The sequence below is a fragment of the Anabrus simplex genome, chromosome 1 (genome assembly GCF_040414725.1).
Source record: "Anabrus simplex isolate iqAnaSimp1 chromosome 1, ASM4041472v1, whole genome shotgun sequence".
NCBI classification, from domain to species: domain Eukaryota; kingdom Metazoa; phylum Arthropoda; class Insecta; order Orthoptera; family Tettigoniidae; genus Anabrus; species Anabrus simplex.
In genome coordinates this window covers 371,527,905-371,543,224 of record NC_090265.1, presented here as the reverse complement: position 1 = coordinate 371,543,224, position 15,320 = coordinate 371,527,905, and the positions used below count along the sequence as shown (strand labels likewise).

At 38.9% G+C, this 15,320-nt stretch overlaps 1 protein-coding gene across 1 annotated transcript in view; it reads right to left on the bottom strand.

The window, feature by feature from the left end:
- The window catches only part of tweek (transmembrane protein KIAA1109 homolog tweek), an 843,591-nt gene that overhangs the window by 520,273 nt on the left and 307,998 nt on the right, over window positions 1-15,320 (bottom strand). Inside the window, 2 exon segments of the mRNA XM_068226772.1 lie at window positions 3,935-4,208; window positions 9,623-9,743. Coding sequence (XP_068082873.1) covers window positions 3,935-4,208; window positions 9,623-9,743 — 395 coding nt within the window.

The window sequence follows — 15,320 nt, the reverse complement described above, 5'->3', positions numbered from 1 at the left end:
TCTTCATTTCCATAATGCATTAATTTATCATCATACGAGTCACCTCAGTAGTTTGGGAATAGCCCCTGTTTCTCTGACCTAGTACCCTTTAGGTTTTAAGTGCTCATATCTCCATTTGCCTCCATTCATTTTGTGTTTGGGCCATTTATTTAATGGTTTTTCCTTTTACATGAAGGCCCAGTAGGTTGGGTATTAAATACCCCTGTATAATCAGTTTCCTATTGTAAGTTGTGCCTTCAGAGGCCAGAATTTGTAAGTTGATGTTGCCTTGAATAGGCTTGGAAAACAGAGGCTGTTAGCTCTTTTTCAAAGTAAGATTACTGTATGCCCCTTGAAAGCTATATGTTGTATCTTGGGAGCAAGTGCTCCATGAATTTAGGGGATTTCTGCCCTCTGAACAAATTTATGCTCGCCTGTAAAATTTGAGCTGGGAGCTCAAAAATTGTAAAACTAGGGGCTTGTAGCCCAAGAGTGTTAAAGTTCTGAAATCTTGGATTTTCCTAAGTGTTGTTTCTAAACTGCTATTTTTTACCTGAAATGTCATTGCGATCTCACTAAGTGAAAAGTTGTTAAGTTTGTTGTTTTTCCAAAATATAACCTTCAGTTTAAGTTTTAAGTTCTTTTCTTGACATTGTAATTAGACCCATTCATCCCAGCACCTTCTTTCACCTCTGTGGTCCACAAATACTCCGGAACATGAATAATCCTGAAAATTTACAATTTGCTGTACGCTCTATCATGAGAATTTGAGCGGCCACTAGCAAGTGTTCTGCAGGTGAAATTTAGGCATGGATGACGCATGTGTTAAGGTAGTGTCATTGTAAATGCATTTCAGTTAAATTATGGTTCGGATATGTGTTTTAAAGGAATTGTAAAGTGATTATATGTGTGTGATCTAGAGTCATCTACGATCATATTTTATATTAGGCGTGGTATTCACGAATGTGATAGTGATATTATCGCGCTGACATTGAGTTAATAGTTGTATCAGGATGAATAGTCTTTGTAAGATAATGTGCCTGAGTACGTTTAAAAATGAAATGAGAATTCGTTGAGCACGACATGTGTATAAAATTATAAAAGGTTTGTGATAGGGTTGTCAAATAATGTGAATGTTTAATGTTGTGTGGTTCATTGAAAGTGTTTCATTGAGATTAAATATTTAATGGAGTGATGCAATTTTAGAAGTCCCAGTGATATTTGTTGTAGTGAAGATTGATTTTGTCATGCATATGGATTTGATGGTAATAATGAGTAATGACTACTTGGGCGTAAATGCGATATTTGCGGTAATGTTTTCGAGCTGTGTTAAAGACACTTGTATGATGATCGTCAAAGATACCTTAATTTAAAATACAATATAAGTAATTGCACACAATATCAGAGCATGATATAAGATCTTCATTAGTTGATGACACCCTGCAGATGTGAGCCATGTCACAGATGGAACGTGTAACCTTTACTTGTGATTAGTGTGTAGATTGATTTTCTTGCTAGTTAATGTCTTCTTATAGATTATAGAGTTGGTGCTTAGAGCTGAAGTAGATTTTTCAAGTTCCTCACACGGAGGATACCAGGGCTGCAGAGTCATCGCAAATCTTGGGTCATTATTGTTGGTGATGATTGTATTTTCTGATATTTGTTATTTAGGTGCAGCTGCTGATGGAAATCAGAGGAGATTGATTTCATTTTTATTGCCCAAGTTTAATGTTTTGAAGGATCATAACGTTGTCTTATGTTTCTTTGATCATTTATTGACCTGAACAATAGCGATATGAATAGGTCATTGGTGTGTTCAAGTTGTTTAGCTAGTTTTTTGATGAATTAAAATGATCATTTCAAAGTAATAATGGGATATTAAGACATGCATTTTGAAGTCAGTGAATAAGTGTGCCAAGCAAACAAGATTCCATAATTTTAGCTATCAATCAGAAGACAGATGTGATGAACGATGGACTTATCTGTTAAATTAAGCCTTCAACAATGCAAATGTTGGGTTTTCTTTTGGTTTTTGTGAATTTTAAAGATTATTGTGACCAACATGTTGTAATAGAAACATGATGATCTAAAACAGCATACCAACAAGAGTCAAAGATTAGAATTGTTTTCTTTTAATTAATTAATGTTCAATCTTTATTAACGTCCATTTGTGGGTTTTTTTTTCATTAATATTGTAATTCTTATTCCGGGTATGTTAATTATTAAACAGAATATCCTTCTATGAAAAGAAATATTTTTGGATTTCTCATTTGATAGAATAAGGTAATATTATAATGGTTTAGGTTAAGTTATTAATTCACCAACAGCTCCATACGTCAGTCAGATATAAATGAAATAAGCGGTGCGATACTGTGACCCGACTCAATGAACCTTCATATCCCTTGAATGGAATATTTTGCATTTCTGCGTGACACCAGCCGAGGCATAACTTTCAAACCAGAACCCAGAATTCAGAGATGCGCAAAAGGTCACAATATATATATTATTATTAGGAGCATTTTTTGAGGTGATTATGGATATTTTAATGTAACCATAGATATGTCTACATCTTGTATTGCCTCGCCCTCTTTTTGTTTTCCAGCAATATTTCATGTTCTACCCGCATTTACACTACCTGATCCCCTGAAGCCAACTGAATGTAAATGACTACCAACTGCCTGTCATGTAACATGGAGAACCACAGTTGCTCTGGGGTGTCGCCATCTCCCACAAGACATTTGAATGATGTAGCGACCTTGCTTTTAAATTAAGGAAAACAGAAAATCTAAATTATAGAATTCATAAGTGAAAGTGTCTTGTTCTAACAGAAGAAAAACGTAATCAAATTGAAGAAAGTTAAAATGTTCTCCAAAGTAACCCAGTGTTGTCTTAAAGTAGTAAACAGGTGTAGGTGTCTCAAATATTTCCAGCCCATAAAGCAACAAAACTTTAAAAACTGAAACCTTACAGTTTGTCCATAACATGAGTAGCCTAATACAACTGCACGATAATATAAGTCAAGTGCAATTTACGAACTAGATAATCTGATAACTTACAATTAATCATTTTCTCAGGTGAAGTATGGTTTCATTTACATGGTTATATTAATTCACAGAATAACAGACACAGGAGCACATAAAATCCCCACACATTAGTGAGCGCAATGTCTATCTCTGGAGCGGAGAAATAACCCATAAACTGTATATGAATTTTTGATATTAGAATAATTATGAAAGTAGAACCGTTGCAAGTAAATGTAAATTTCATTAAACAAGGTCAAGGAGACAGTCACTACTTCAAATATCTCCTTACCGGGCGAGTTGGCCTTGCGCGTAGAGGCGCGCGGCTGTGAGCTTGCATCCGGGAGATAGTAGGTTCGAATCCCACTATCGGCAGCCCTGAAAATGGTTTTCCGTGGTTTCCCATTTTCACACCAGGCAAATGCTGGGGCTGTACCTTAATTAAGGCCACGGCCGCTTCCTTCCAACTCCTAGGCCTTTCCTATCCCTTCGTCGCCATAAGACCTATCTGTGTCGGTGCGACGTAAAGCCCATAGCAAAAAAAAATATATATATATATATCTCCTATAATACAGATTCATGAAATAAAAATACTGGGTGGCTACATACTACAGTATTAATTATCAAAATTGTGCAAGTAGAAATACAAGGGGAATTTGTCCATTGACAAAGCCAGCAATTGATGTGCTCTTAGCCCAACACAAACGGCTGTGCTCAACTGAGGACAAAGGTTAATAAGAACCTGTTGAATGTATACCAACTGGATAGAAAGACAAATGTACAGCTAAAAGGGCTAAATAGGGTTTTTATATTTCATGATTTCAACATTATCAAGGGCAGTAATACAAATTAGTACTGTTAATAACTAAAGAAGAAACTATAAAACTCAGTGATTAAGAGATACAATACCATTTCGGGGAGGGGGAATACAATACCTTTGGTAGAATAACAGTTCCTTGTATCTGAGTTGAGATGCATTCTTCATATATACTAGGTTGCAAAGGTCCAGATGTGTTGGCAGCTGGTACAGCATTGCGTTCTGCAGTGCTACGTTTACTACTGGACTGTAGCTGACTTAAATAAGACAGTGAATGATCACTCTTCAGTATGTTAGCAGCTTCTACTTGAGAGATGCATCCTGAATGTAAGTGGTTTAATACTGTCAGCGGATGCAGGTTGGCAAGGGTTGGAGTAACTGCATCAATAAACCTAGTATCAGAAACACATTCTAAATTAGTTGTCATGCACAAGTTTAGATCAAATTCACAAGCAAACAAATGAATGAACAAAAGGAAATATGTAAATAATAGTGAATAAAATAATAATACTAATAATGGCATGTGGCCTCTGGAGAGGCTTGTTGCAGGTCTTTCAAGCTGACGCTGTATAGGCAACGTGCATGTCTGTGAGGATGGGGCCCTACCTGAAATGAATTCTAGTGCTGAAGACGGATCAAATACCGAGCCCTCGAGCAAGAGGAATTAACTAAAGAAAGTTAAAATCTCTTACCCCACCGGAAATCAAAGCCGGGACCTCTTGAACCAAAAACCAGCATGCTAACCACTCAGCCACGGTAAATATTGTATTTACTCAAATATCAGGCATGATGTGTGTCGAGTGGTTTTTTTTTTTTTTTTTTTAAATGCTATTTGTTCGGGGCATCGACTTATGAAGATCTTTTGCCCCTATTTGCACCATATGTGAGGAACCTGCATGTATTATGTAAATGGCGGAAGTGTAAAGTGTTGAATGTGAGGAAAGGAACGTTGAGGACGACACAAACATCCAGTCCCCAGGCCAAGGATATTAATCATTTTACAATTAAAAACCCCTGACCCGGCCGGGAATCGAACCCGGGGCTGCCGGGTAACAGGCGTCACACATATTTCACACATTGTCCTCAATATCAATGATGATGATGATGATGATGATGATGCTTGTTTAAAGGGGTGTAACAACTAGGTCATTGGACCCCTAGATATCAAAATGCTGCAGATATCCTCTTGCAGGTTCTAGTCATTGAAGCCACTCCATGAAGGTCACCTTTTCCACTATATTTTTAGCCCCTTCCACTTCATCATCATCATCATCATCATCATCATCATCATCCAACTCTCCAGATGTGTAGCCCTCCAGTATTTGATCTACAGTTCAGACCTTAGCAGTGCTCAAATCATCAAATGTGATATAATTATAACAGTCAGTGTTGGCCAGCTTAAATGCAAGCCAGTCAATTTATCTCTAGCTCTGTTAATGCAAGTACATCTTCACTGTCACCATATTCACCTCCAATCACAAAGCCACACTTTCTCAAACAGTTCTGAATGGCTGACATGGTTATACATCTCCCAGCTTCAGCCACAAAATGGAGAGCTGATAGAACATTTCATTTCATTTCAGATTAATCGTGAAGCAGTCCCCCATCGACTATTGCCACAGCCTATCTGGTTAGCTGTTTGTGATAGATTTGAAAGCATGAATGATGCCCAGATCCAATGGTTGTAGTTGACTTGCGCAGTTTGAGGTGGAAAACACAGCCATCACATTTCTCAGAGAATTAGTGTTCTTGGGATGAGTTGAGCATTGGTCAATGACCAGAAGAATCTGTTTTAGCAGCCCATTTGCTGACCCAGCTGAACAAGATACTCCTTGAAAATTGTGGAAGTCAACCAGGCTTGTGAACTGGCTTTTTATTTTGTTGATACCTTTCCTACTTTTTTGAAGCACTGAGGCTTTCTACATTTTAAGAACTGTAACCCTCTGCTTGGATTTTATACCACCATGGCATGGGTCACCCTTGAGGAATAGAGTCTTGCTAAGTTGAAGGTTATAGAAAAGTGGTTTCATCAGTGTTTAACATGTCTATCGCTTCATAACCTTCAAATAGCTGCGGAAGCTGATCTTTCCAGTCACTGACCATAACAGGATTAACAGCCACATTCTCTGCAGAAACAGTCTTATAAACATGTAAACAAGATTTTGTCTTGTCTAGAATTTGTCGATCCAACTGTCTGACACTGTAGATCCCAAGCCTCACAACGACATGTAGCATCTTTTCCTTCAGATGTGATCATCAACGTTGGCACTGGCAGCCTAGGTTTACTTAAACCAACTTGGAAGGATGACTCCAACTCCTCCAATCATGACACCTTCATAGATTTACAATCTTTTGAGAAGGAAGGGCTGCAATGCACAAAACTGTTTACAATTTCTACTTGCTTCTTCATGATTACGTTTAACATACAAATATGCAGACTATTACGTTTAACATACAAATATGCAGACTAAGTCTTGCAGCAACGTTCATGCGCATCCCTGAATGGGAATCAACTTGTACCATTTCTTCTCCACGAGTACTTGTTAGAAAATGATTTACAACTTAGACAAGAAACTTTAAAAAAGTAATTCACTATGTTAACAAACACACAAAATGCTGACTGCTTTGTTTAACCTTAATTCCTTACTGATTTGACTTATCAAACAAATGCTACACACAACAATTCTCACTCTTGCTAGGTTATCAATGTATCAATTATAGCCACTGTTCTCTACAATCGCCAATAAGAATGCACATAACGTTGCAAACATTACAAGTCATTCTGCTCGCCAGTAGGGAAGCATGTAGTATATTCCAACCAGGAACTCGTAGGATTAAGTGCGTTCCTTACTGCAAGACTTCAAAATCCTAGCATATTTTTGAGGGAATTGTAAAATTTAAAAAAAAATTAAGTTCAAGGAAACCTTTACGTTAATTATATACCTAAACTTTCAGTACAGATGTACATTTTATGCTGTAAGGTTGGGGCAATGTAAAATCAGAGTTTGTAAATTCAATATTTCACTGTATGTGTGATGTGGGTCATAGCACCATCCTGCTGACAGTATGCACAGTCTCTCTCTTCTTTAATCAACATACTATATTTAAAAAGGGATGCAAAACAGTATCCAGATATCATTCAGAGATCAGTGTTTCATAAAACTATGGGTCCAATTATTCTTTGTCCACTAACCGCACACCGAACACTTTCATGTCATGAAGATGTACCTCATGTATTCTCAAGTGAATTCTCACATGGGGATTATCAGTGTCCCATTGTCGAGTCTCCTGAGAATTAATATATCCACTGGGGTGAAGCCAAGCTTCGTCAGATGTGATCAAGAGTAAAGGATCTAAATCTCCAGCATGCATCAATTACAGCAACCACTGGCAACAGATAACACTAGCAACAGGATCTGCAACATTTATCTTGTGTACTACAGAAACCTTACAGAGAAAAAAAAGTCAGAATTTTAAGCTCTCCCTGAGGTGGTCTAGGTACCACACTCCTGTGCTAAACAGACTGTTTATGAGGGCTAACCTGAAAACCTGTTTGCACAACTTCAAGTTTCTTATCAGTGAAGACCCTCTGCTTACAATGCCTTTTCCTGTTTTGAACAGATCCAGCTGCATGCCACTTTTCAATAAATCGTGGACGTATGGTTTTGAACTTTCCAGAAATCGACTGCAATAGTTCCGTACATACCTATCATATGATTTCTCTTTTAAAAGATATGTTTCAACAGTAAACACTCTTTGCTCAATGGTGCACTTAACCACAATGGATAATTATTACTGTGCACTTCATAATCACAATTACTGAAAGCATCAAGGAAATCATATGTGTCAGTAGCACACGTGCCGAGTTTTAGTAACAACCAAGTCTTGCATGACAAAGGAAGGGACAAAGAAGCTGTTGTCTCCTGCCAGGTAACTCCTTGCTCATCCCTCGAGAGTGGGAACACAGTCTTTTTTTTTTTGTTATTGGCTTTACGTCGCACCGACACAGATAGGTCTTATGGCGACGATGGGATAGGAAAGGCTTAGGAGTTGGAAGGAAGCGGCCGTGGCCTTAATTAAGGTACAGCCCCAGCATTTGCCTGGTGTGAAAATGGGAAACCACGGAAAACCATTTTCAGGGCTGCCGATAGTGGGATTCGAACCTACTATCTCCCGGAACACAGTCTGTCCTTCCTGTCAGCTCGCTTGTTAGCCTCACATGAATTTGCTGTAAACTCTGATCACTGCATCAATTTTATAATAAAAATGAATAAATATGTCACTTGAATTTAAGTAAAAAGCTAGAACTATGAACTAAGGTAAAAAAAAAAAAATTAAAAAGAGATAAATGGCCTTAAGGTTGATCACTCTTATGATTTAGATGGTATGAACAGAAACCATGCAAAAGTAAAAGTATGAAGAACAAAAATTGAATAACAAGCTGGAATGGAAGAGGTGAGAGGCGAGATCTCTCTGTATTGATTAAAATCACAGCAGTTTCTTTACCCGACCTAACTCCTACCTATCCATTTGTCGCCTGAATTTGGGTTTGAAAAAGAAAAATGAGTCAATAGATTTAGTTTCCATCCTCTCATTCCTCATATTTTGATAAAAAATAATTATTGTACTGAAAACATTGTACCATTAAAAAAAAATGTTAGGCACAAATAACATACCTTCATAAGAAATTTAATTTACAGAGAGAATGGTTACCAAGTTACACGTCCTCTTAAAACAATAATCACCACCAAGAATTTCATCTACAGAGGAAATCTGTAATGCAACTGCCATGATATAATTATGAATACATGAAAAGGTTTAGCTGCAACAGTCAAGCGAGAAAGAAAAAAGACCGCAAAGTTGTCAATGAACTGTTATAGATATCTGTCAAACATTTTAGTGCGTTTGACGGATCTGAAGGCAAAATATGGACATCAAATTTCAGGCATCAAAGACCAGGATATTTCAGCAATAACTGATTGTATACGATTAACCTAAAATAGTTACCAGTTAAATGAATGCCTTCTTAGGACACTTTGAAGAAGTATGACTTGTAACGAAGGTGAATAAAAGCATTATATGTTAGTCCAGAAATTTACCTTCATGTACATTTTTTTAACATACTCCTGCATGTTTATCCAGATAATAATAATAATAATAATAATAATAATAATAATAATAATAATAACAATAATAATAATAACAAGAACAATAACAACAATGAAATAAAATGGCATATGGCTTTTAGTGCCGGGATGTGTCCGACGACTTCAGCTCGCCAGGTGCAGGTCTTTTGATTTCACTCCCTGCGCGTCATGAGGAGTATGAAATGATGAAGACAACACATACACCCAGCCCCTGTGCCAGCGGGATTAACCAATGATGGTTAAAATTCCTGACCCTGCCGGGAATCGAACCCAGCCAGCACGCTAACCATTTAGCCATGGAGCCAGACAACAACGATAATAATGTTATTGTTTATTATGTCCAACTAACTACTTCTGAAGGTTTTCGGAGACGCTGAGGTGTCGGAATTTTGTCCCGCAGGAGTTTTTATGTGCCAGTAAATTTACCGATACAAGGCTGGCGAATTTGAGCATCTTAAAATACCACCGGACTGAGCCAGGATCGAACCTGCTAAGTTGGGGCCAGAAGACCATCGCCACAACCTCCTGAGCCACTCAGCCTGGCTGTTTATCCAGATTTAGTTTCCATCCTCTCATTCCTCATATTTTGATAAAAAATAATTATTGTACTGAAAACACTGTACCATTTAAAAAAATGTTTGGCATAAATAATAACATACCTCTGCAGTGATTCAAGTACTAGTGGGCTAACCATGACATCAACATCTCCCTTTAGTTTGAGAATGATTGTGGTGCGAGTACCACATTCATTTTGAAGAGCAAGTAATTCCTCCTCTGCACCTGGAAATGAATTTTAAAAATTAGTTACATCAGTGTACAGTTCTCTACCATTAACTGATACAAAAACATATTTTTAAAGGAAAATTAAAATCCTAAAGAAATAATGAAATTATGAATACGAACACTTTTTGAAATATAGAGAAGTATATATAGTATAACATCCTGGAGGGTGAAATTAAGCCAGAAATGGTCAAGTATAATGGAACGGTAAGATGAGGTGACTGCACAGAACATCATAAGCAGGGGATGAACTTGGGTAAGCATCATTTTTCACAGCACAATTAGTTGGCTTGTATGCTTATCTTTACTAGAAATATTCTCTGGGAAATATATTCTTTTGCATGTAGAAAGTTGCTGAATCAGGAAAAGCAGACTCGTAGAAATACTTGTATGTTGAGTCTCATCAGCCTGAAGGCTGAAGCACACTAAGGAATTGTGTTTATTTTTGCTAGTGTTTTTTAATGTTGCAGTAACTCAGATAGGTTTTTGGCAATGATGGGGTAGAAAAGGGCTAGAAATGGGAAGGAAATGCCCTGGCCTTAATTAAGGTACAGTCCCAGCATTTGCATGATGTGAAAAATAATCCACAGAAAACCATCTTCAGGCCTGCCGACAGTGGGTTTCAAGCTCACCCTTTTCCAAATGCAAGTTTATAACTACATGGTCAGTAGCTCACACACAACTCACTTTATCTTACTAAGAAAATGAGAAATGAAAATGTTTTCCATTGTCTTTGTTACTAAGCCAGAAGGAGCTTTTACATATCAGTCAGCCAAGCTCACTGAAATACACCCACCAACCAACCCTATGAGCATTAATTTCACACCATTCATAATGGGGATGGGAGGCATAAGGAATGGGATTACTAACATTGCCCATACCTCAGTCACTTTCATATTTTAAGCAAGGATGAGACTGACACAGATATCAGAAAGAAGAATTAGAGAAAAATGTGGAAAGTCAGTTACAAGAGGAACAATTTGGATTCAGAAGTGGAAGATCAACAGTAGAACCCATTTTCATTCTGAGACAGATCATGGAAAAGATCTTGTAATACGGAAAGGATAAAGTAAAGGCTTTTATAGACTTAAAAAAGGCATACAACAGCATCTCCAGATCAAAAGTCTGGGAAAGCCTGACACCCAGGGACATTGGCAAGGAACTAATAACAATGACGAATGCAATATATGATAACTGTTACAGCTGTGTGAAGACAACAGTGAGTAGAACAGAATAGTTTGGAACTGACAATGAGCTAAAACAAGCATGTGTGTTTTCACCTTTGCTGTTCATAATGGTGATAAATAACATCATAAAGGAAGGGAGGGAAGATTATAGAGGGGAAAGAAAAGGAAATGATGTTTGTGGATAATAATAATTTCGTGTGGCTATTTCTAGCCGAGTGCAGCCCTTGTAAGGCAGACCCTCCGATGAGGGTGGGCAGCATCTGCCGTTTCTAGGTAACTGCGTGTTATTGTGGTGGAGGATAGTGTTATGTGTGGTGTGTGAGTTGCAGGGATGTTGGGGACAGCACAAACACCCAGCCCCCGGGCCATTGGAATTAACCAATTAAGGTTAAAATCACCGACCCGGCCGGGAATCGAACCCGGGACCCCTTGAACCGAAGGCCTGAACGCTGACCATTCAGCCAACGAGTCGGACATGTTTGTGGATGATCATGATGATGATGATTATGTGATCTGGGGAGATGAAGAGGTATAACAACAGCTGAATATACTGAAAAGGATTGAACAATGGGAAATGAGGATAAACATGGAGAAGAGCAAGGCAATGGTGATGAGTACATGACTTTACAAAGGTGAAAAATGAGAGTATCCTCCTAATTCAATATCTTGTAATGAGTAGAGGAAGTAAAGAAAGAAAAGGAACTATCAAAATTGGAGACAAGGAACTGGAAATAATAGAATACTTCACATATTTGGGAAGTAAACTGACATAAAATGGAAGAACAAATATGGAAATTAGTAGAAGAATACAACTGAGGAGAGATGAATATGGAAGAAAGATGTACTGGCTAAAGAAGTAATGTACAAGGTATACTACTTATATGCAGCAGAAACCTGGACAATGAATCAGAGAGATGAAATGAAATGAAATGTCGTATGGCTTTTTTTTTTTAGTGCCAGGATATCCCAGGACGGGTTCAGCTTGCCAGGTGCAGGTCTTTCTATTTGACACCCGTAGGCGACCTGTGCGTCGTGATGAGGATGAAATGATGATGAAGACAACATACACACCCAGCCCCCATGCCACTGGAATTAACCAATTAAGGTTAAAATCGCCGACCCGGCCGGGAATCGAACCCGGGACTCTCTGAACCGAAGGCCAATACGCTGACTGTTCAGCCAACGAGTTGGACAATCAGAGAGATGAAAGAGTACCAAAAAAACCAAATCCAATGGCGCAACAGCTCTGAAGGGCCTTGGCATACTAAACGACCGTTGCTCAGCCAGAAAGGCCTGCAGATTACAAGGTGTCATGTGGTCAGCACGACAAATCCTCTAGACAATTATTCTTAATATTCTAGATCGGGGCTGCTATCTCACCATCAGATAGCTCCTTAATTGTAATCACATAGGCTGAGTGGACTTCAAAACAAGCCTTAGAACCAACTAAAAATCCCCAGCCTGGCTGGGAATCAAATCCAGGGCCTCAGAATAAAAGGCAGGAATGCTACCCCTATACGGTGAGGACAGCAGGAGTGGAATACAAGTAACTGAAATGAAATTCCTGAGGGCTATAGTACAGAAGATAAGGAGTACAGAAGATAAGGAGGGACAGAGTGAGAAGACATACAAAAAGAGCTAAATGTGCAAATACGAAACGTGATTTTTAAGTAAGGTCCGTCTTGTTGTAGACACTAGTAGTTCACACGCATATCGCAACGAGCACGTGCGTCGTGTACCGGCATGCCTCGGGAACAACTGTGCTCAGTTTCAGCTCTGTAGCTAACCTGTATGGTTCTGTTCTGTGCTTTCAAAATGTTTAAGACTATCAACTCGCTCGCCGCGTGAGGTTTGATCAGTGATATGGTTTTTGCCAGCAAGGAACCTGTCTGCTGTAGAAATTCAACAGATTTGAGAAGTGTACGGTGATACTGTTATGAGTGAAAACAAAGTGCGTAAGTGGGTATGACAATTCAACGATGGCCATGACAACATCCATGATGAGGACGGCTCCGGTCGCCCTTCTTTGATTACAGACGATTTGGTGGCTTCAGTTGAAGCGAAAATTCGTGAGAACAGGCGCTTCACAATAACAGGTCTCTCAAACAAATTTCCTGACGTGTTGAGATCAGTGCTTTACAACATTGTTTCTGAACACCTAAAGTTTAGAAACTGTGCTCCCGTTGGGTCCCGAAACTCTCAACAGAGGACCACAAAAACCAAAGATTTGAGTGTGCGATGCAGTTCTTGACTCGTTATGACGAAGGTGACTGCTTCTTGAGTCAGATCATAACTGGAGACGAAACATGGGTTTCGCATATCACGCCCGAATCAAAGCAAGAGAGCATGGAATGGAGACACACACACTCGCCTGTAAAGGTGAAGGCCAAACAGACTCTGTCCCAGCGCAAAATCATGGCGTCAGTGTTTTGGGATAGGCATGGTGTTTTGTTGGTCGACTTCATGCAACAAGGAACCACTATCAATGCAGACACATACTGCCAAACCCTGAGAAAGCTACGCAGAGCGATTCAAAACAAAAGACGCACCATGCTGACAAAGGGAATTGTCCTTCTCCATGACAATGCAAGACCTCATACTGCAGGTCAGACATGTGATTTACTGAACAGTTTTGGCTGGAAAGTTTTAGACCACCCACCCTACAGTCCTGATCTTGCGCCGAGCGATTACCATCTGTTCCTCCACCTCAATCATCACCTCAGTGGCAACCATTACAATGACGACAACGTGAAAACGGCAGTGAACTCTTGGTTATAGGAGCAGGCGGCAAGTTTCTATGAAGAGGGTATTTTAAAATTGGTTACGAGGTATGATAAGTGTTTGAACAAACTTGGCAACTATGTCGAAAAATAGAGTGAAGTATGTACCCAAACCCCATGGCACTACAGCCCTTGAAGGGCCTTGGCCTACCAAGCGACCGCTGCTCAGCCCGAAGGCCTGCAGATTACGAGGTGTCGTGTGGTCAGCACGACGAATCCTCTCGGCCGTTATTCTTGGCTTTCTAGACCGGGGCCACCATCTCACCGTCAGATAGCTCCTCAATTTTAATCACGTAGGCTGAGTGGACCTCGAACCAGCCCTCAGGTCCAGGTAAAAGTCCCTGACCTGGCCGGGAATCAAACCCGGGGCCTCCGGGTAAGAGGCAGGCACGCTACCCCTACACCACGGGGCCGGCTGTGAAGTATGTACTTTCTGAAAATAAATTTACCTTTTTGAAATAACCTTTCATTGTGTACTTATTTTCGAACGGACCTTACTTAAAAAACACACGTAAAAAACTAAATGACAAACTGGAACAGAACGGATTGAGGTGGTCTGGACTTGTCAAGTGTATGAAAGAAGAAAGACTGCCATAACAAGCACTGGAAAGATAGATGACAGGGAAGAGGGGACAAGGGAGAACAAGATTACAATGGATGTACTCTGTTAAGAACAGCATAGAACAATGGAACCTGGACTGGAACACAACGTTGGATGAGGAATGGTGGAGAGATAGGGCAAAGTGGAGAGGAACCATATTAGCCCCCAACCAGTGTCAGCTGGAAAAGGGGAATTGATGATGATGATGATTATTATGATGAGGTTCAGAAAGACAGAGCAATGAAAGTATAAAAATTCTTCTAGAAAACATAAAGCACTGTAAATAAAATGTCCCACCAGCAATGGATCTACCAGACAACATATTTAGATATGGATATTTTATTAAGAATTGTATAAGCCATAGTTGGAAACAGATTCACCAGAAAGAACTCATGAAAACCTGCGAATTACTCCAATAGTGAATAGGGAACATGCATGACCTGGGATTTTAATTTAAAATGTGCTAATCTGATTCAAATTTCATGCAGAATTTTAAAAAATGGTCAGAATGTAGAAATAATAACTCCAAATATGATAAAAATCCAAATTAAAGTGTGAAAATGTCACGTGACGCAAATACGCGATCTCATTGGTCTGACGTCATCGTACAGGCTGACCGTATTAGTGCACTGTGAGAAACAGGATACACTTCACGTATTTCTACTTTATGTTAGTGACTGGTATAGTTAAATTCGATGTCTATACATCACGTATTAATCTGAGTGTTTTAATTTGGACTTCAAATGAATCCTGAACAGTCAGTGAGGAAGAAAACTTATAAATGGTATATAGCTCCGATGTGCACTAATAATGGTACATCGTATACCACCCCCAAACAAATTGTTTATAAATGTGCCAAAGGACCCTAAAACTAGGAAGAAATGATATATCGGAAAAGTCTGTAGTTTATTGCTGTGATGATCATTTTAACGTAAGTTGAATTTGTTTGAATTTTAAATCATTTTTTCCATGTCAGCTGTTATAGTGGTAAAACTTTAAATTTTAATAT